A 23,459-nucleotide genomic window follows, 5' to 3' on the forward strand; every position below is an offset into this window, starting at 1 on the left:
CAGTGACAGAGTTGAGGTTAGGGTTAGGGTTAGATTTAGGGATGGGGCTAGAGTTTGGGTTGGGTTTGACCTTAGAGCCAGGGTCGCGGTTCAGGTTGATTTTAATAACTGATCTATTTTGGTTGATCTCCTTCAGTACCTGGTAGGTGTTAATGTACCAGTCTTACTAATTAGGGAGACGGGTCACCTTGGGGCTGAGAGTCTCTATTAGTGATGTTCTTTAAAACAAATTTTGACCTTGCCATCCTTTCCTTTGAGAGCCGACTAGCACTTGGTTGGGAAGATAGAAATAAATTTACTAATCTCCATTGAAGTAAGCCTGAACATCTAATGCAATTTCTCATGAAATGCCTCAAAATTTTACTTTTATGCTCAATCTCAATGGCTTCTAATATAGTTTCCTTTATAAGATCTGTGTCAGCACTTTGGTCTTTCTTCTGGAGTTTTGGGGATTGTCTGATTCACAAATGTTAAGTCTGTGTAGCTTTAAAGAGTCCATCTCTAGAGTAGCACGTTCATCTTATCCTTTACCAACATTGGCTTCTTCCTGTTACTCCAAATGTGACAAGGTTCAAAGAAAACATTTATACTGACGAGAACAACATGATCACATGAAGTAAATAATGTAGGACCAACTCTATGTAAAGGAAAGGAACATCAGATGATGTTTAAGTTATCATAATAGAAAGGTCAGAAACAGAAATTATGTCACTTACTGAGATGCCTGCCTTTCAGCAGATATTATTAAATATGGGGTACACATTTTAAAGCAGCTCATCAAGCAATCTGAGATGGTGGGGAGCTAGAAGACATTGAGTGCAAGCTCTTCCACTAGGCATAAATCTCTTCCGCACTGAAGCGTGTTCTTTGTGTTGTCTGAGCAGAATAAATGAGCACAGGGAATCTCTAAATCACATTCGGCTGACAGCCTTCTCCAAGGACCACTAAGCACTCCTCCGTCAAGAAAGACTCCTCACTCCCTCCGCAGACCTGATTTGCCAACGTAGATCTCGGAGATCTTTGCAGAACAAGATCTAATTGTGATTTATTTCCTTCAGTCTGGGCCCTTAGTGCCTCTTCCAACAGATGTTTTTGGAATATTGAATTGTTCTAAGTTAACTTCATACCTGTCTTATTTTTCACTTTCAGGTCCTTTCTGATAAATGCAGCTTGCTGGCATCTCGGTTTTCTGTGCCTGAGGACATACTGGCAATCTTTGACTCCAGGAAACCGTAACAGCCCTGTCACCCCACAGATCCTGTTGAACAAACATACTTCCATCTCTCAGTGTTCTCTGCGCACGTGTTTGCAGTGTCTATCTTTAAGCCTGTGAAGTAGACCTAAACACAATGAGACTCCAGTTGACTGGCTCATCGTTCTCTGTCCTGGGTAACGTTGCGTGTTCTTTGAGTGCCTTTTCTTCTTGCATGTCCACCTGCCTGTTGTCAGTCCAGGCCCCCACACCAGCCAGCTGCACCCCCTGGCTCATCACCTCATGTCACCCTCAATCACTGGAGGGGGGCAGCCCTTGCTGCTCTGGTCAGTAACCCCCTTCACCTCCTACTGCAGAAACCTCTGCTGTGCTCTCTCACCACCCCGCCCCCCCCGCATGGAAAACCTGAGCTTCCCACACGTGCCCACACTCTGGCTTCTCCTTCCAGTAAATCTGGGCATATACTACATTTATTAGTATTACTATATAAATATAAATTAAGAAAATAAATATTGTTTGAAAAATGTACACCTAAACTTCAGCTTGCTTACTTTAGACACGGCATCAGGAAACAACAAGTTATAGAAAAGGACATCATGTTTGGTAGAGTAGAGGGTAGGCAAAAAGGAGGGAAACGCTCCTTGAGATGGATTGGCACAATGGCCACACAACAATGGACTCAAACGTACCAACAGTTACAAAGATGGTACAGAATTGGGCAACATTTTATTCCATTATGCATAAGGTTGCCTTGAGTCAGAGCCGACTTGAAGGCAACTAACAACAATTATACCTACATATTCAAAGATTCGTAAACCCTGGTGGCATAGTGGTTAAGTGTTACTGTTGCTAACCAAAGGGTCGGCAGTTCGAATCCGCCAGGCACTCCTTGGAAACTCTATGGGGCAGTTCTACTCTGTCCTATAGGGTTGCTATGAGTCAGAATTGACTCGACGGCACTGGCGTTTGGTTTTCTTTTGGTTATTCAAAGGTTCACTGAATTCCATATTTCAGTCATTCTATCAACACATATTTGCTAAGCACATTCAAGTGCCAAGCACTGTCCTGGGTGGTAGACACAAGACGGAAGGAGACAAAGTAAACCCCTGCACCCTGGGGTGGTAGACACAGCATTCAACAAAAGGAAGTAAACCCCTGTGTCCTGGGGTGGTATGTACAACCTTGAAGGAGACAAAGTGAACCCCTGTGCCCTGGGGTGGTAGACACAACATTGAATGAGAGAAAGTAAGCCCCTGTCCTCTGGTATCCTGAGTGCACCCATGAACTCCCATCTTCATACATAGGGTACACTTGGGGGAAGACGCATAGGGGACTGGTAAACCCAAAGATGGAAGCTCATCTCCCAGGTTCCAGGATATGACACAGTAAGTACACATGTCGTGTTCAGTGAATGGTGGCTGGTAGCGGGGGTGGCATTTGACCTTGGCCAAAAGCTCAAGGTCCTGGGCTTTAATTGAATCAGTTGCAAGTAGAATATCTACAGATCTGGTAGGATTTTAGGGAGAGTTAAGAGTTATTTTGTCATAGGCATTGGATATGAGCATATATGTGTGTGTGTGTTATTTATTTCACTATCAGTTGCCCCAATTCCAAATATACAATGTACCTAAATAATAATTTTTTTTCTCCTTTGATTTTAAAATGAAAAACCAACATAACATCATTGACATTATTGCTTATTTTAAGTAAACAATAATGTAATACCCTGGCCTGATGCTATCCCAAAAATAAAACTGCCATATTATAGAAGTTTAACCTTACACGGGCCATCCTCTTTAATGAGTCATGAGAAAGAGTCGTTGAACATATCCCAGTCAACTTGCATCGTGATCACGGAATCTTCTAAGGAGCAGGAAGCCTCTCGTGCGTTTTTCCCCTTGTGTGCTGTAAACACTTGCTTGTGCCCTGCTGAATGTAAACAGCCCACATAACCTCATGATGAACTCAGTCTCCCCTTGTTGCTTTTGGCCATCACACACGGCTCTGTTTTCCAGTTTGCACACCGGAACAAAGCTGAGAAGACACAGGCAGTCCCTGTGCGTACAGAAGGCACAATTTTGCTTGCTAAGTGGTAGGATGGGCAATGCCTTCTCCTGGGCAAATCAGTGTCCACATCTAACATGGCAGGAAGGGTCTGTCTCTTAGCCTTCCTCAAAGAATAAATGTTGCATAAGGCTTGAAACTTGGGCAATTTTTTAAGGTCAAATGTTACTCATGGTGGGGAAGGGGTTGGTGTTAAAAACTATCTTTGCTTCATTTGCCTCCCAGGAGAGAATAATTCTGAAATGTTTCTTTGAAGTTTTGCATGTAGAGGAATGCATGATAAAAGTCACAGGTAACTAGTTGTCAGTCAGTGGCTCGCTGTTTGCCTCGGCTTGTGCCCTGAGTCCCTGCACTGACGGGAAGCCCTCATAGAAGGCACTGTCTTTCTTATATGAATACACCCTGCGATTTCTAACCATGCAACCACTAACGACCCCCTGCCTCCATGGTAGCAATATCTTCACATGCTGTAGCTCCATAACATTCTTCCCTAATAGCTGTATCGAGTTTCTAAATCTAAATAAGAACAACAGCAACAAGATCTGCAAACGAGTTCTTCCACTTTCTAAGCTCTGAGACCCTGGGTAAGTTCTGGAGCCTCAATGCTCATATTTGAAAATTAGGAATAATGATATTTACATCCCAAGAATATTAAGTGAGACAGCCTGAAAAAACCAGCACATAGCACGTGCTATACACCGAATTTCTGACTTAGGGCACGTTCTAGGTATGATGAACTGCACTTATGACCGTCTGTTTTTTTTTACGGTTTGTGTGTTTTTTTTAATGTACGTATGTATGTATTAAAATATATCTTTAAGTTTACATGAAATGTTTTCAACACTGAAAGACAAATAAAGATTCAGTTTATAAAGATACTGATAATAAAAGGCAATAATAATAAAAACTAAAAAAAAATGAGGTATTCGACTTAGGTCGGAACTGACGTAGGATGGAGTAGTTGGAACAGAGCCCCTTTGTAAGTCAGGGGCTCCCGATACTAATTCTTTTTTTTTTTTTAATCCTCTCTCTCTCTCTAATGCTTGATGTAAAAAGACAAGGAAACAGGAAACCCTGCCTAGCAACTAGGGTTCCCACTGCAAGTCACTGCTTCTTCCCAGCACCCATGGTGACACCCAGGGTTTCCATGAACAGAGATTGATTCATGTTGATCTCTCCAATATCTAAGTCCTGGGTGGTGCAGTCAGTTTGCACTTGACCACTAGCCTAAAGTTTGGTGGTTTGAGTCCACACGGAGGTACCTCAGAAGAAAGGCCTGGAGACAGACTTCTGAAAAATCAGCATTGAAAACCCTGTGGAGCACAGCTCTACTCTAACACACACAGGGCTATCGTGAGTCAGCATCAATTTGATGGCAGATGCTTTTCATTGTTTAGGTTTTTTGTTTGTTTGTTTGTTTTATTCCAGGGTTTTTCAGTCCTGGTCGCGCATTGGAATCACTTGGAGAGATTTTTTTTTAAAAGTCCTGAGGCTCGTGGTGCACTCTGAGGTTCTGATTTAGTTGAGCTAGTTGCTGCCATCCATCGCAATCATAAAGATTTCCCCACGAGACTCAAATGTATCTGCAATGTTGAGAGTCACTGATCAGTTCATTGCCTCTCGCCTGGAGGTACTTCCAAAGGACAATAGGAAATTGTGAGACATCTGGCCAGGAATAAGTACTGCTTGTGAGCTGAGGACCTAGTCCACAGTGAGGCCAGGATGTAACCAGAAAGCTAACAAACATAAACACTGGTACAGCCCACAGTCCTCCACCTCCAGGATTTCAAAGGGTGGGGGCCCTACAGCTCCCTTGCAGATGTTGGAAAATTATAGCCTCAGAATACATAATATCAAAAGTCCTATAGGAGTGTTTCGCTTATCAAAATGCAGAAAAGTATTACGTATACATATATCATATAAATAATTAAGACCTTGACATATAAACCAAACGAGTTAGAGATTCCGAATTGACAGAATAGAAGATAAAAAGAAGCACATCTTAGGTATCACAATCTCATGTATTTAACTTTTTTTTAAATGAAAATATGCAATATTTACTTTTCAGATCCAATTCTCTTTAAACAGTATTAATGGGGTTTACTAAGAATTGTTGTTGTTGGGTGTTGTTGAGTTGATTCTGACTCACAGTGACCCCATGTGACAGGGTAGAGCTGCCCCAGAGGATCTTCTAGGGTGTAATCTTTACGGGAGCAGATTGCCAAGCCTTTCTCCGGCAGAGCCGCTGGGTGGATTTGAACCGCCAACCTTTTGGTCAGCAGCAGAACCCTTAATGGTTTCGCCATCCTATGATGTACACTGTGTTACAGTTAAAATATGGTGGTCACCACATTTCACGTGGACTTAGAAGGAAGTGCTGAGGAAGACCCAAGGATGAAGGGCAAGGGCCAGTGAGTCAGAAGGCTGGGCTTCAGACCCCAGCCCACTGTGAGCCCACCGTGTTCCCCAGGAAGGGCTCATCGCCTCTCAGCCTCGATTTTCACAGCTGTAAAATGGGCCTCGTAGCAACAGTCATCTGCAGCATCACTAGTTTCGTGCTGTGAGGATGCAACAAGATGAAGCACATAAAGCACCCGTGACCGCTGGCTCCCAGGAGAAACTCGGAGAACACTGGTGCTGCATTATGGGGTCACAGGTACCGGAGGGTTTCCTGGTTGCTCTGCTAAGTCACAGGAGAGTTTCCACAGCCTCTGCATACTAACAGGATCATAAGCCACATAAGTGACAATCACAACAGACCCCCTCACTGTGCCCAGAACAGCGCAGTTCCTGGGAGAAACGCAGAGACGTATCGCAACCACCCTCTTTTTTCATCTGGAAGCACAATATAAAGTTTCTAGAACCAGCAGTCGAAGCCTTACACCTTCCCCAGGCTCAGCTATCTTTTTGCCAGAAAGATGCTTTCACTGGGGCCTGTAATTAAGCGAGTTTAATGCAATCGATGCCTTTGACTTGCAGTGTTGGTGAAGAATACTGAATATACCACGGATTGCCAGAAGGATGAACAAATCTGTCTTGGAAGAAGGACTGCCAGAATGCTCCTTAGAAGCGAGGGTGGAAAGACTTCCTCTTATATATTTTGGACATGTTATCAGGAGGAGCTAGTCCCTGGAGAGGGACATGTTGCCTGGTAAAGTAGGCAGTCAGCAAAAAAGAGGAAGACCCCCAATGAGATGGACTGACACAATGGCCGCAATAACAGGCTCCATCCTAACAATGACCATGAGGATGGCGCAGGAATGGGCAGCATTTCATCCTGGTGTGTGTAGGGTCACTACGTGTCGGAACCGACTCAACAGCACCAACCAACAACAATGCAAGCAAATGGAATTTATTTACCAATATACTTTAACATGCTATCAGTTCTTTCTCAAAGTCAACACTGACCGGGTTAGTTACCAATGGCGGAACTATGGGCGTAAGTAACACACAGTGGATACCTTCACAGTGCCCAGGGCACGAAGCCCAAAGCTCAGAGCTAGATGACCTTGGCTTTGTTTGAGTCATTGCCTGGATGTTACTGTCCTTATGACTGGAACTATTCTCAAGGAGAGCTCTATCAGCTGGTTACTTCCTTAGTTCTTCCAATCACCTGTAATACAGTGCTCTGTGATCATTAATAATAACAGTAATAATCATACTCACAAACAATGAGGAGGAGGGTATGAAGAAGAGGCTATATTTATGGGGAATTGGTCTAGTAATTTATACTTAATTAATTTCTTGGATCCTCCCCCAAACCCTGTAAGGTAAATACTATCACATGCCTTTTATAGCTAAAGCAACTGTGGCTCCTAAAGGGCTGATTAACATGATGGAACCCACACCATTAGCAAGGGATGGAGCAGGGTTTTGATATTTGAAGTCTGACTCCAGAATCCATGCTCTTTGCATCCACAGGTACTACACATGCTGTCAGCATGGTCTTCATGTAGTCAAAATAAGCAAGTGATCATTTTTGTAATCCCTCATAGAGTTTCCAAGTTGCTCCTGGTGGAATTAAACTGCCAGTCTTTTGGTTAGCAGCTATAGCTTTTAACCACTAGGCCACCAGGTTTTCCGTTGTAATGGTGCTTCTTGCTAAATCAAAGCAGGTGGCTTGGCGCCATATTGTGTACTAGACCAGGAGCCAGTACACCTGGGTTTGGGATCAGATTTAAGGAATGTCTCGTCTCTCAGCCTCATCCCCACCGAGACGAAGGGCTTTAGCTTAGTGGGCTCTCGAAGGCCTACAATGTGAAGGTCTACAGAGGTGGGATCTGCATCAGGAGGCGACTAGGGATGAAAGTGCGGCCCAGCCCACCCTAGAGGGTTTCACGGATGCCTGTGACCTCGTAGAGCTACATGTTCACATGCTGCAGCTTGAACATGACTGACTTAAAAATTGTGCTTTCAGAATTAAAATGGAGTTTGTGCTTGCCTGTTTGTGTGTTTTTAGTAAGGAAGTCAGGGAGTGGCCTCGTCCTTAGCAGCAGCCTTCTATCCTCCGTCCCACTGATTCGAGTACAAGATTGGGCTGCTCAGGTGGGCTTCCTCGCTCCTTCACTGACTTACCCCATAACACACGGCTCCTTGTGAGAGCCTTTGCTGACCACCACGCTCAGCCTCTCTCCATGGGGTGTCCTACAGAGCGACCTGTAGGAGCGCCTGCCAGCGAGGGTACAGGTAACCATGCAGCACAAGGGTGGATTCACATTTGTCATTGCCACTGGATTTTGCACCCCAGAAGACAGAAACTGTGTCTTTGTTTATTCATTTCTATATCGTCAGCCTTCAGTAGGAGTCACTGTGAAGTACAAAAGTTAATATGCTTGGGTTCAACCAAAAGGTTGAAGGTTCAAGTACACCCAGATGTGCCTCAGAAGAAAAGCCTGGCAATCTACTTCTAAAAAATCAGCCATTGAAAACTCTACGGAGCACAGTTCTACTCTGACATACGTGGGGTGGTCACAAGTTGGAGCCGACTTGACAGTACCTGGTACTGGTCACCCTAAGTAAACAGTAGCTGCTCAGTAAGCAGGGCTTCTAACCATTTTGAACTGGTTCAGTCACAGCCAACAAAGCGAAACAGGAACAGAGCTGAATTTTTAGAATTTGGCTGAAAGGGAACAATAACTGGAATGGCAAAAATTACTAGTTGAAACCTTGGAATGGGAGACTTGGAAGAGGGGTAGTGAGCCTTTCAGGAGCTTGATGTGGGAGATAGAATTATTGCCACGACTGTGGAGAGCTACACGCATTCCAAGTGGTGAGGTTGTCTGCCATCTTTGTGCAGGACACCGGCTTTGCTGAAAATTCAACAGGCGAGAGGTTTAGTTGCTATGCAACACATATGCTGCCCTTGTTTTCTTGTGTTCTGGCATTGCTTCCTGGGCCATGACTGAACCAGGAAGAACCTGCTAGAAGCCCTGTCAGTAAGTGCCACCTTAACAAAGCAACATTAATCTGCTCCTTCTCCTTCATGCTACTTCTGTCTGTGCTTACACTGTGAATCCCAGTTCTCCCTTCTGGTTTGAGAACACAGGGACCACATCTAAGTCCTCTTTCTCATGAGCACTCCTCAGATATCCACAGCCATGCACTCAAGCCTTCCTGTGGGTCTATGACACAACTATCTATGCGTCACTTAAAATGCAGGTCCTGCAGCTCTCTGGGGTAGGCTGAGGTTTCCATGTCTAATGAGCCCCCAGGTGACATGATGCTGCTGGCCCAGGGAGCACCTCACACTGTCTGCAGGCCTCCCAGCCTCCTCGCTAACCAGAACTTCTGTCCTAGGTCGCACTTACAGGTCTGTGCTGGAGTCTCCTCACCTTACTCTTTTCAATCAGCCTAAGAAGACAGTGGAGAACTGCAGGCAAAGACAGGCTATTTATACTCTGCACACCCAAAGTTAACACAAGTGAATTCATGAAACTAAATCTAAATCAACAGCACAGTCAAAAAACCTGCGTCTGAAAGAACTCTGCAGACCCAGTTTGTATGGTGATGCATGGGATTCGGTGTGACAATTAATGCGACCATGATTCCAATAACATAAATTAACACTCTCGGTTACACTGGAAAGTGAGTTATTGGCCTTTTCAGGCTAAGCAGCACAGATGTGATGCAATACACATGCCAACGCTCACCGAGAAAAGCTACTGTGTAGTGGCAGGAAGAGGCTCTTTGAACACTCAAGAACAGACAGATTGCAGTATGTGACGGTGATCCATCTGAAAGTCACGGATTAATAGAATATAATAGTAACTCAGCGATTGACATGGGCCAGCATTGTTCTAAGTTCTTCAGGTGGATTGTTAACTCAATCTCCACAACCGCCCAGTGAGAGAATTACTATCATTTGCCTATTTTGCAGCTGAGGTGTCAGGCACAGAATGTTTAAGGCACCTGCCCAGTGTTACACAGAGATAAAAAACCAACAAAAACAGAAACACCAAACCCGCTGCCATCAAGTCAATTCTGACCCACAGCAGCCCTACAGGACAGAGCAGATGCCCCGTAGGGTTTCCAAGGCCGTAATCTCTAGGCAAGCAGACTGTCACATCCTTCTCCCCTGGAGTGGCCGGTGGGTCCCAACTGTGGACCTTTCAGTCAGCAGCTGAGCACTTAGCCACTGCACCACCAGGGCTCCAGAGACAAGTTACAGAAGTTGCCAGGGTCAGCCTAAGTGGTCAGAGTCCAGAGTCCGTCCTTTTAATGGCTATTCTTGCTTTCTGTGGGTGCCTACCACCCCCAGAAAAGGACGGATTGTTGTTGTTGGTTTTGGCATGTTGGCTCTGACTCATGGCCTGGCCCTGCTCCATCTCCATGACCTTTGATGTTTGATCCCATTTTCACCACTATTGTGTTAATCCATCCCATTGAGGGTTTCCCTCACTTTTGCTAACTCCCTACATCCACCCCCATGTCCTTTTCTAGCAATTGGTCTTGCCTGATGACATGTTCAAAGTAAGCAAGCCAAAGTCTCACCATCCTCACTTCTAAGGAGCATTCTGGTTGTACTTCTAAAACTGATTTGTTTGTTCTTCCGACAGCCCACCTTCCGACAGCCCACACTATATTCAGTATTCTTTGCCAACACCACAATTTGAATCCATCGATTCTTTTTCTATTTTCTTTTTTCATTGCCCAGGCTTCACATGCATATGAGGGGAATGAAAGAGCATGGCTTGGGTCATGTGCACCTTAGTCCTCAAAGTGACATTTTGTTTTCTAAAGCTGTAAAGAGTTTTTTTACAGCAGATTTTCCCAGTGCAATACATCCTGTGAGGATAGTTTACTTTGCTCTAACCTACCTTTCCCCTGCAACGTAGTCATATTATTCTTCTACCCATTGCCATCACATGGATTCCCACTCATAGTGACCCTACAGGACAGAGCGGAACCCCCCATAGGGTTTCCAAGGAGTGGCTGACTTCCATTAAGCTACAGTCTGAGCGGAGTAAACACACATCTTCAAGGAGGGAGCAAATATCTTATTCAAAATATTTGTGGGCATCCCCCGTCTGTCAACAAGTGATAAAAATCTGATTTCACCTTCAGTCATTTAGGCTTCTGTCACCTAAACCCAGCCTTGGTCTGATTAGCAGAATTTTGGCCTCTCCATTATTTGAGCCCTGAAGAAAATAAGCAGACCTGAGACTATGGGTGTACTTATAGAGAACCCTCTTCTTTCCCAGCAATCACATGCGCTTTCAAAAACTAGAACAAATATTACGTATATTCTATTCTTATCTCACAGGGAAAATGCACTCAACTATGAAGAATTATAGACCGCTATTTTACTGATGTAAGAAATCTAATCATATAAGATTGTATCACTTTTTTTTTTCACTCTAACAGTATATGTAAACAATATATAAAAGCAAAAAAACCAAACCAGTTGCCGTCCAGTTGATTCTGACTCATAGCTACCCATAGGACAGAGTAGAACTGCGCCATAGAGTTTCCAAAGAGCGCCTGGTGGATTTGAACTGCCGACCCTTATGGTTAGCAGACATAGCTCTTAACCACTATGCCACCAGGGTTTTCCAACAATATGTAGTCGATATTATTAACATCTTATTTTTACCTTCCAATTTTTGGAAAAAGATTAAACATATAACCATATTTGTTAGAATGGTTCTATATGTACATGTGTGTATGTGTGTGTGACTCACAAATTTACACTGGAAGAAATCTCATGACCTCTTAATTATCAGAATCTCATAACACAAATACTTATTTAGAAAGGTGGTCAAAATTCACCAGTAGAGGGATTATCGTATATGCAAAAAGGCCTGGGATAGCCACACAACTTATTAAAATTCATGAGACTTTAAAAATATCACCCAGTCCAAATGAGGTGTAAACAGAAAAATCTATTTCACGGAAATGTGAAGCTTATTCCAAATTTACCTTGGAAATTTTTTCATCTATAAAAGTCTGGAAGATTTTTACCACGTGTATATAAGGGGTCATTTTGGAAAGTGGTAAACGCTGATTTCTCTGATTTGTTCTATCTCTTAATGAGCTTTCTCTACAACTATCTTGAATATGCTTTCTCGGTCTTTCTCTGACATAACTTATAGCAACTTTGAGCGTGTATACACAGATTTCTCGTTAGTTGTCGTTGAGTTGACTCCAACTCACGGCCATTCCGTGTGTGTCAGAAGGCTGCTGCCTTTTGGAAACAGATCGTCAGATCTCTCTTCCAAGGCACCTCTGGGTGAGTTTGAACCACCAACCTTTTTCCTAGTAGTTGAGCGTTTAACCATATGTGCCACCCAGGGGCTCCTTATATACAGACTAGCAAGGGGAGTCACAGCTGCTGGAGAAAAGAGCTGCCTTAGTGTCCTCGGGGAAGTGGTTGTAGGCTCGTTGCTGCAGAGTTGGCTCCAACTCATGGAGACCTTCTGTGTAACAGAACAAGGTGTTGCCGGGTCCTGCACCATCTTCATGATCATGGGCATGTTTCAGGCCACAGGAGTGGCTACGGTGCCACAGTGAAGTAGAGAGAGCAAGTATATGATGGAAGATAGATAAGCAAGCAACAGGGACGGCTGTCCTCATTAGTTTTATATGCAGAAAATTTCTAAAATTAACGAGAGAATCTTAACATGCCATTGAGCTGAGACACAGAGGCATGTCTCACACTCATCGGTGGGACAGGTTTTTAATTAATTTGGAACATTAGTGTGACTGCCATCGCAAATGGCTGGAAAGGTAGGACAGAATGATCTATCCGTTTTTAGGCAGGATCTCTTACATGGCTCATTGGTCACACGGCCCTCATTCAGGTGACAAACGATCTGTTAAAGCCTGCAGTGGCACTTGGCGTGGAGCTGGGTCTGCTGGCCACGTTCCCTCTCCGTCTCCCTTCACTGCACTATGTACCCTGGGCCACTCCATCTGCAAATTGGAAAATATGCCCCAGATTTGCCCACACTGCACCTCCTGCTTTTAAGCCCATTTCCTACATTAAAACGCTTCCACGTAAGCCGTGAACAGGCAAATTTGATCTGGAAAGGATAGAAAGGAACACAAGCTCATTGAAAAAAAATACTAGTTTTGTAGAATATCTCTAAGCTCGACAACTGATAACACACGTTTTTAAATCTTTATAGATTGCAAACTTTCTTTACATACATAATCTTATTTAAACCTCCCAGTAAAACCCAGTTGCTTTTGAGTCAACTCCGATTCATGGCAACCCTGTGTGTGTCGGACTATAACTGTCCTCCACAGGGTTGTCAATGGCTGGTTTTTCAGAAGTAGTTCACCAGGCTTTTTCCCGAGGTGTCTCTAAAAAAAAAAATCTCTAGGTGGACTCAAATGGTTTGCAGCCAGGCACGTAAACTGTTTGTACCAGTCGGGGACTCCAAATCTCCTAACGGTTTTTTTTTTTTTAATTATTGTCATTTCTCAGATTAGGAATTTGAGGTGCAGAGAAATAAAGTGGCTTCTCTAAGTTTATAAACCAAATAAATGATCCCAGACACTTGAATTCAGTCCATATCTGGGCTGTCACTTGCCAAACAACTAATTACTGGCTAATCTAAAAGCCTGTTTCAGGAATTTTTATTGGTTGATGGGATACTTGTTTAAAAAGAAAACAGAAAATCCATATTCTAGCTACAGACTTAATATTTAGAAAATGAAAGCATATAATTAATCTTCTAACTGCTGTGGGCACCTCCATCGAATGCATATAGTGGTCACTGACCCCTACTCTGGTACCTGCCTCCCATTGTAACAAAAAGGCTAAAAATTGTTTTAAGAAATAATTATTAATATATAAGCCTCTTCTCATCAAGTATGAATACAGTAACGACACCACACACAGATATGCACCTATGTTACCATGAGTGCTAACTTGATAGTGTGTCACTGTCCTGTACGGCGTTCATTCACTACTCACACTCCAGTTTTCCACTTTGGCTCCAAATATCTACATTCCAAAACCAGTGACTGAATTTCCCAAGCAAAACTAAATGCAAATTCTTAGCAGAAATCTGCTGGAATTCTTATTTAATATAATGCTTAACGGATTTTTGGTAAGAAATACTTATATAGACTGCTTCTCGCCAACAGACTATACTTAAGAAACCTGAAAACCATTCAGGTTAGGAAATTAGACTTTGTGGGGTATGAACATGCAATGGTTTTTCTGGCAGTTTTACCAATGTGCACATATGTTTCCTTTCCCATTGGAAGGAAAATCTAAATAGAAGGAAATGGCATTGTGGATAAAGTGTAAAGAATTCTATTATGGTCAGTATTATCGAAGCTGAATAGGAGTCTGGGCTAGTTAAGCACATTCAGCAACCCACTACTTTGAGTATTAAATATTTAGATAAACCATTCTTCAGAAATTTTTCAAAAGCCACTCTAATTCCATATTGTAAGGTTAATGATTTTAAAAATCTTTTCAAACTCTGTTGTAATTTCTCATCTATATTACTTGTTCTTTGCTTATTTTAACATATTATCCAGTAATCACAAAGTAGCTCAGAATCTTCCTATGGTCATTCAGAAAGAATATTGTAACAAAATTAGTCATGTTATCCATTTCCCTACAATTGTAGAAAGAATAATCATTTGCATTTGTTAAAAGATAATCTTCAAGCTACTGAATTTACACCATGGTCCATTTTCTTGGGCACTCAATCCTTACATGAATGGATGGGAAAAAGAAAACTCAAAAACTACATCTGTTTTAAATTTTTTGCACTACCTGAAACTTCACATCTTATAAGGTGTTGCCCACTGAAGCCATTCAATCCTTCTATGTGTCTGAATTCTTTCATTTAGGTTCAATATTCCTTATGTTAAATTGTAGCAGATTAAAAGAAACTCTAATATTTAATTACCACTTCTAATAAACTTAAGCACCAGAATTATTTTTGTTGAGATTTGTAAATGCTGAATTTTAATCACTTAATGTGTGTTAAGACATAAGCTCTAAAGTACTCAAGAGTTTTTAGAAAACACTGAATTTTATCTCTTTTAGAATACATTAGAGCCATGGACTCTTTTGCATCAGTGAGGATTAAAATATTTCTGTCATAGATTATTAAAGTAACATAATCAGTATGTTGGTGGCTCACTGGCACGTAAATATGCTTTTCTGATGTTTAGACTGAGCCTTAATCTAGTTGTGATTTCTTTTAAAATTTCATAATTAGTTCATTGAAGTTTTTTTCCCAGAAATATTCCCTCATCACTCATCACATGGCGTGTTTACTTTTAAGGGGAGACACACAGTTTGAAAGGAGGTAACAAAACGAACACCACCAAGGCAGGAGACAAGAGGAACCCAGTCTTTACGGCCATCCTGAGACTTGAGATCCTGGCCTTTGGACTCAGGCCACCCCCATGACTCCTGCTCTTTTACTGTGTGATGGCTTCACTCCCGACTCAACCACTGGCATTTCACTTAGCCCCTGAAGTGACTAAGTCACCCTGGACGATTTTACCCTCCCTCGCCCACTGAACTTCTGTCTCTGCGTACAGTCAGAACGAGGATATTCCTAACCGACGAGAACGCTAAATAAATTCCAGGTCCGTGTTTTCACCTTCGTCTTCCTTACTACCTCAGCAAGAAGGGATAGGATGGTGATAAGAGAGGACTGAAACACTCTCTTGATTGTGAGATGAAGACTTTCCCAAATCTGAAACGTCAAACATAGCTTGGAGTCTGGCTTGCAGCCTCTTAAATTGTTTTACCTACCTGCTGCTCTGGTCTTCGGTGACAGCCACAAACAGTGAGAAAGTAAGGAGGGGGTTACTGGGCACACTTGTGATAGGAGCATCCCCTGTTTATTCTCAGTTACTTGGTTGGTTGGTGAGTGGTTTGTTTGGCTGGTTGGCTGGTGAATTGATCAGCCTCTCTGCTACGCTTTAAGTAAGGTCCTGTCTACTTTTCTATTCTACAGCTTTTTATCACAATCCTCCTCCTTTATCCGTCCCACCTTCAGGCCGCCCTTAAGAAAACAATCTGAGACCTGGCTCAGCCTCGCCTGGGCATCATGTTCAAGGGAGGGCATTAAAATCCCCATGCCCAGGAAACACCACAGATCTCTGGGGGTCAGACCCAGGCATAACGTGTTTTATAACTCTCTAGGCGACTCCATTATGTACACAAGTTGAAAACCAATTCTCTGTAAATTACACTTTAATTATGACATGAAGACTTTCCATAAACAGGGGTGTTCCCCACTACTAGCTCCCCATGACTTATACATCCAGATACACAACACTCTTGCTTTAACCTTATGGCTTATCAGCCATTATTTCTAGAACAGGACCCAGGGAGACACACGTATTATCAGCAGGTTACCTCATTTCACCCAGCAGTGACCATCGTGGGTACAACTGTGAAAATGACTGGACACCCGCACCAGCACTTTGCAACTCTGCTGCTCCCCAAATACTTGGGGACTTTTAACATACCTGCAGGAGTGAGCCCCAATCAGCTGAAAATCCCCAACACTCTGCCCAGTACTGTGAAGGACATGACAGTAAAAAAACAAACTGCCCCATCCTTCCTCCCTCCCTCCCTCTCTCTCTTCATCTTTCCTTCCTCCCACCCTCCCCCTCCCCTTCCTTCATTTCTCCCTCCCTTCCTTCCTTTTGATGTTGATCGCTTTACTAGATTTCGGTTCTGATTGCTTTTTAAAATTATTAAAATAGATCCCTCCACTGTTAGGTATTCGACTTGCAAATAATAGACTGAATACATGCAACTTTCAAATTTAATTGAAATATTTACGTGTAAAATGGATTAAATGTTTATGTTTTTCTCCGGCGAATATAGGTTTGTAATAAGGGTTTAAAACAGGTCCTGCAATATGGGTAATCTCTTTTCTTAACATATCTTAATGCCCCACTCCTCTAAATTATTTTCTTCATAATTTTACTCAAATCTAAGATGTTCACATTAAAAGCAAGCTTTAAGTATTATTCATTATAACTTTCCTCTAGGTGACTCTGATTTAATTGACCTGGGTGTGCCAGCCATCCCTATATTGTAAAACGCCTCAAGCGACTGGAATGTATGGCCAAGATTGAGTCCCACACCCCAGACACCGGATAATCATTTCAACCAAGACCACTGTCTCCTTGATTGAAAAGGATCTATCGATCTATAAATTTATGACCTATCTATCTATTGTCTGTGTATCTATCTATCTATCTATCTATCTATCTATCTATCTATCTATGGTACCATCTCCTATATCTATCTATATATTTATCTATCTGTAACTATCTATCCCATGCCTATCTATCTAATGTATCATCTGTCTACCTATCATTTAGCTATTATCTATATATCTTTTCTCTCTATCATCTATCTACTATCTATCTACCTGTATCTATCCACTGACTGATCTGCCCCACCTATTGATTGCCTCTCAAAGGTCTTTAATAAACATTGACAACTGCATGAACCTCAGAGAGAAGGAACACTAACATTTTCAAATGCACATCTCCCACCATTATCAAACGTCTGCATGGTAACCTGGCCTTGCTTTGTGACGACTCACCCAGATGTTCCCGTCCTGGTGGTAGGGTTTCCAGTTCCTGCCCGTGTCACTGTACAGCAGCCGGTACTGTGTCACCCAGTCGGAGCTACTGTATCTCCCTTGGGTGGCGATGGCGCTCATCTGCTTCCGACTGCCAAAATCCACCTGGAGCCACTGATAGTGGTCACTGTCAGACGGGGACCAGCCCCCTGCACCTGGAGGGCAGAGGCAAAGGGGAAAGAGGGTGTTTAAAGCCCGGCACCTACAGCTGAGGATGGATCGTTCTACATGTCTAATTGGCCTTCACGGTGCTATATTTCATAGGTGTATTATGAGGTGTCCTTTACAGGTGCTTTTAGGATTCCAACTAATATTCTTCCAGATGAACAGCATTGATACTTTAACCTCTTTATGGAGCAATTATGTGCTCATTTTCTCAGGAGCAAATGTCTTCATAATTCCTCAATTAGATCTTATTAGTACATGTCAAAGTCTAATTGGCTGAGGGCTGATCAATTTACCATGAGTTCTTCAGCTGAAATCACTAGGTAAAAATATGTAACAACCTGCTAATTCCCTTTCCAAAAAGGTTCACCTTTTTGATAAATTATAAACAAAATTGAAAATAAATATATACAACTCCAACATCTATTTTGCTTTAAAAAGTTCAGAGTTCAAAGACTATTAGCACTTAAGATGAGGTCTAATCTTACACTCAGCCTGTACTCATGAAGTTAAGGCAGATAGAAGATCCACAGTGCCTTAACCAATGCCTAAGAGAGGCGCAGTCAACGTCTCTTCATGACCACAGCTCCGGAAACGTGGTTCGAGTTGCTAAACAAGTGAAATTTATCTTGGTTAAATATGATAATTGGCTGGCAAGTAGTGAGAATGGAAAAAAAAGATTTATTGGAAGAACAACACTCACATAGAACAAAAATACTCTTAATTTGTAGTAATATCTAAAATAACCATGGCTGCACATAAACTATAGAAAATACGGCATAATGCTTAGCGCTCTAATATATGTGTATATATATTTTTGTGGATGAGTTTAGCTACTAATGAAAGTAAATGGGAAAAAAAATTCAATAAATTATCCAATATACAGTATGTTAAAATATATGCATCTCTTTTAAAGTAAGACATTTAAAAGCTGACAATAAAAACAATTTATTCTATGAAGACAGCTAAAATGAAAATCAGTTTGTAAATCAGCACAGAAATATCATTCATTTAACAATTTTCATATGACTTATTTCTGCTTCCAGCTATGACAGAATAGCTCCCCTACCATAAATGATTACGAAACATACAAAATGATTGTTTTTAGCTACTGGACAGAACAGGCAGTGGGGTAACTGGTCCGCAAAAGAAGAAAGCCAAAGCCCCACAAGACACCTGGCTCTCTGCTTGTAGAGCTTCCTGGCTTGTGGCAGGTGGAAGCAGAGCCCAAACAGAGCACACAATCCACAGCTACTGCGGAAGCTGGATGTGCAGAGTAGCGTGTCCAAAGGGATGCTGTGCAGAGAGAGAGCTCTAGACACCTGCACATGAGTCTCTGGAACCCAGGTTCTAGACAAATGCTGAGCTGTGTGTTTTCAGACCAAAGCTCCAAAAGACCACGTAAAGGCAGTTACGAGATGAACCACAATCAGAGGCTGCACAGGACTGGGAGGAGTTTGACTTCAGACCTACCAAGATGGAGAGACCTTGATGGACAACTCCAGGTATTCCGTGGAGACCCAGGAAGGGCATGCAGTACAAACATGGATAATTTAGTCCTAAACTAAATCCTACTCTGGACACTTCTGAAAAAAGTTTAGAAACACACCTCAAAAAAGATCAAGCTGATCCCAAGTAAGTTAACTCCCTGATGAGGAAAAAAAAAAAAAAGAACACGACATTAAGAAAGGTCACAAAAATTTAGATAAACAACAACATACCCCTTGCCATCAAGTCGATTCTAACTCACAGCAACCCTACAGGACAGAGTAGAACTTCCCCATAGGGTTTCCAAGGAATAGCTGGTAGATTTGAACTTCTGGCCTTCTGGTTAGCAGCTGAGCTCTTAACCACTGTGCCACCAGAGAAACAACATAGCAGCCATAATTTTTAGTTTACAATTTATTTTTGAAAATTTATAAATTTGGGGAAGCAGGGAAATATGACTCATAACTAGAATATAAAACAACCAATAGACTTGTTGAGTCATTGAGTTTTGCTGTTGAGTCAATTCCAACTCATAGCGACCCTATAGGACAGCAGAACTACCCCATAGGGTTTCCAAGGAGTGGCTGGAAGATTCAAACTGCTGATGTTTGTTAGCAGCCATAGCTCTTAGCCACTGTGGTGCCAGGGCTCTATTGAATAGATTAGATTATGGACCCAAAAATGACAGATGAGGGAATTAGCAGACAAGGGCTTTAAAAGAGAAATCATAAATTGGTTCAATTATCTGAAAGAAAACTTATAAATATTGACTTAGCAAATTTGGAAACCCTAACTGAAAAGCAAAAACTATAAATAGAACAAAATGGAAATTTTGGAACTGAAAATTAAATCTGAAATGAAAAATTCACTGACTTGGCTTAACAGCAGATCAGATACTGCAAACGAACACATCAGTGTACTTAAACACAGGGTCTTACAAACCATCCAAATTGAAGCTCAATGGGAGAAAAGGCTTAAACAAATTAATAGAACCCCAGTAACCTGTTGGACAATATTAAGCACCTAACACTCCTGTGAAACGAGTCCTAGAAGCAGAGAAGGTAGAGATTGGGGCATAAATGTGAAGGAATAATGGCTGAAAAACATAAACTGAGATATCTGAGAGGCTGTTTGAACTCCAAGGAGGATAAACACAAAATAGCACACAATGACGCATATCAAAATAAATTGATTAAAAAAAAAAAAAAAGAAAATCTTAAAAGTAGCAAAAGGAAAAAAGAAAAAAAAATTAGTCACAAGGCAACAACTTCTCAGTGAACCAAAAGACAGTGGAACAATATCTCTAAAGTGATTTAATGAAATCCCCCAAAAATCATTGCTGCCAAGTTGATTCTGACTCACAGCCACCCTAAAGGACAGAGTAGAACTGTGCTGTAGGGTTCCCAAGGCTGAAATCTTTACAGAAGCAGACTACCACATCTTTTTCCTGCAGAGCAGCTGGTGGTGTGAACTGCCAACAATTTGGTTAGCAGCCAAGCGCTTTACCACTGCACTACCAGGCTCCAAAGTGATTAAAACAGGGGAAAATGTCAACTTAAAATTCTAAATCCAGCAAAATATCTTTTAAAAATGAAATTAAAGTAAAAATGTTTAACACAGACAAAAGCTGATCAAATTCATCACCAATAGATCTTAGACTATAAGAAATGTGACTTTTTCAGCTGCAGGGGAGTTTTAGTATATTGAAAATCATACCTACATGAAGAGAGAAATGCTGGAAATGGTAAATATGGGAGTAAATGTAAAATATTTTTTCTTGTATTTAAATTAAAAAACAGAACTGCCACTGATGTGCCACGTTGACATACACAGTAGAATGAATTATGGACACCAAAGGGAATTCTGCTCAGGGTCCAGACGGAAGTGAGGAGAGCTACAGAGAAAATCTCTGTTGTCTTAGAGAATACACACTGCACCAACAAAACAATGTCGCTTTGTGGATGTTAAATGTGCTCCTAGCGAGGCTTTAAAAGAAGATGATGAACACGCGATTGGACAATGGAGGAAGAGTGGTGCTTTTTATGCAGTGACAAAGAGCTTGTCTGAATCATGTCAGTGCCATCAGTCAGGCTGGCATCACCCAGTCTGGTAACTCGTGGTGTCAACCACACCCCCCATGGCCACTTCCCGTACCAGACTATACAGAACCCTTAGTAATATTTTTGTGCTAAAGTTTTTTATATTTTTCTCCTTCTTTTCCTTTAATTACTACTTCATTTTCAAAAAAGTTATTTACATAAGCTCACAAATACTAATACCACAATATTGTATCTAAAACACCAGAAAATCTGATAAAATTAGTGGTTATAAAAACACTGCCAGCAACGAAAACAACAACATGTGCTTGTAGTGTGTTCAGACAAAACCACACGATTTCAAGGATCATTGTAATTGGGTAATAATGACAGAGCTGACCAGAGCACATTAAAAAAAAAAAAAAATCCACTGCCACTGAGTCAATTCTGACTCAGCAAGAACGTTCAAAAAGTAAATTAGCACAGAGTTTTGCCTTATAGGTATACTGACACATGTAAACTGGGCTTATGAAAAATGTTTTTGTTGCTATAACTAACTACCAGGATACTTCTATAAAAAATAATAAATTTCTGCTGAAACATTGCAAAAAAGTTTTTTTTCCAGGTGTTCCTAACACTTTTTTTTTTTTTTTTTCAAGATCTAAACAAACCTTGAGAGAAGATTACCTGTAAGAAAGAAAATTTGGTAGGAAACAATTTAAGCCAGAATAAAATACAATCCTTTTTATTTATTTATTTATTTTCATTTTGTCAAGAAAAGTGCAAATGATTTCACTGGCTTAATAATGAAACATTTCTATGGTTATTTTACTATGACTTAGTAGTTTCAACTTTTTTTTTAATTTTTATTGTGCTTTAAGTGAAAGTTTACAAATCAAGTCAGTCTCTCATACAAAAAATTTATACACACCTTGCTATATACTCCTAATTGCTCTCCTGAGACAGTACGCTTCTTCCCTCCACTCTCTCTTTTCTTGTCTGTTCAGCCAGCTTCTGACCTCCTCCGCCCTCCCATCTTCCCTCCAGACAGGAGATGCCAACATAGTCTCATGTGTCTACTTGATCCAAGAAGCCCACTCCTCACCAGTATCATTTTCTATCCTATACTCCAGTCCAATTCCTGTCTGAAGAGATGACTTTGAGAATGGTCCCTGTCTTGGGCTAACAGAAGGTCTGGGGACCATGACAACCAGGGTCCTTCTAGTATCAGTCAGGCCATTAAGTCTGGTCTTTTGACGAGAATTTGGGGACTGCATCCCACAGCTCTCCTGCTCCCTCAGGGGTTCTCTGTTGTATTCCCTGTCAGGGCAGTCATCGGTTGTAGCCTGGCACCATCTAGCTCTTCTGTTCTGAGGCTGGTGTAGTCTCTGGTTTACGAGGCCCTTTCTGTCTCTTGGGCTCGTAATTATCTTATGTCTTTGGTGTTCTTCATTCTCCTTTGGTCCAGGTGGGTTGAGACCAACTGATGCATCTTACATGGCTGCTTACTAGCATTTAAGACCCCAGACACCACTCTCCAAAGTGGGGTGCAGAATGTTTTCTTAATAGATTTTATTATCAAATTGACTTAGATGTCCCCTAAAACCATGGTACCCAAACCCCATCCCTGCTATGCTGGCCTTTGAAACATTCAGTTTATTCAGGAGACTTCCTTACTTTTCATTTAGTCCGGTTGTGCTGACCTATCCTGTATTGTGTGTTGTCTTTCCCTTCATCTAAAATAGTTCTTAACTACTATCTAATTAGTGAAAACCCCTCTCCCACACTCCCTCCGCCCCCCATAACCATCAAAGAATATTTTCTCCTCTGTTTAAACTATTTCTTGAGTTCTTATAATAGTGGTCTTATATAATATTTGTCCTTTTGCAACTGACTAATTTCACTCAGCATAATGCCTTCCAGGTTCCTCCATGTTATGAAATCTCTCACTGTTTCATCATTGTTCGTCATCGATGTGTAGTATTCCACTGTGTGACTATACCATAATTTATTTACCCATTCATCTGTTGATGGGCACCTTGGCTGCTTCCATGTTTTTGCTATTGTAAACAGTGCTGCAATGAACATGGGTGTGCATATATCTGTTCATGTAAAAGCTCTTATTTCTCTCGGATATATTACAAGGAGTGGGATTGCTAGATCGTATGGTAGTTTTATTTCTCGTTTTTTTAAGGAAGCACCAAATCGATTTTCAAAGTGGTCGTACCATTTTACATTTCCACCAGCAGCAGTGTACATGTTCCAGTCTCTCCACAACCTCTCCAACATTTATTATTTTGTGTTTTTTGGATTAATGCCAGCTTTGTTGGAGTGAGATGGAATCTCATTGTAGTTTTGATTTGCATTTCTCTAATGGCTAATGATCCTGAGCATTTCCTCCTGTAT

At 41.6% G+C, this 23,459-nt stretch overlaps 1 protein-coding gene across 1 annotated transcript in view; it reads right to left on the reverse strand.

Annotated features, from left to right (window-relative positions):
• The window catches only part of CNTNAP2 (contactin associated protein 2), a 1,506,181-nt gene that overhangs the window by 1,394,663 nt on the left and 88,059 nt on the right, over positions 1-23,459 (reverse strand). The window contains exon 3 of the mRNA XM_064290350.1: positions 17,326-17,519. Coding sequence (XP_064146420.1) covers positions 17,326-17,519 — 194 coding nt within the window. The remainder of the gene's footprint in view (positions 1-17,325; positions 17,520-23,459) is intronic.

This window comes from Loxodonta africana, chromosome 8 (genome assembly GCF_030014295.1).
Source record: "Loxodonta africana isolate mLoxAfr1 chromosome 8, mLoxAfr1.hap2, whole genome shotgun sequence".
Classification (NCBI taxonomy): domain Eukaryota; kingdom Metazoa; phylum Chordata; class Mammalia; order Proboscidea; family Elephantidae; genus Loxodonta; species Loxodonta africana.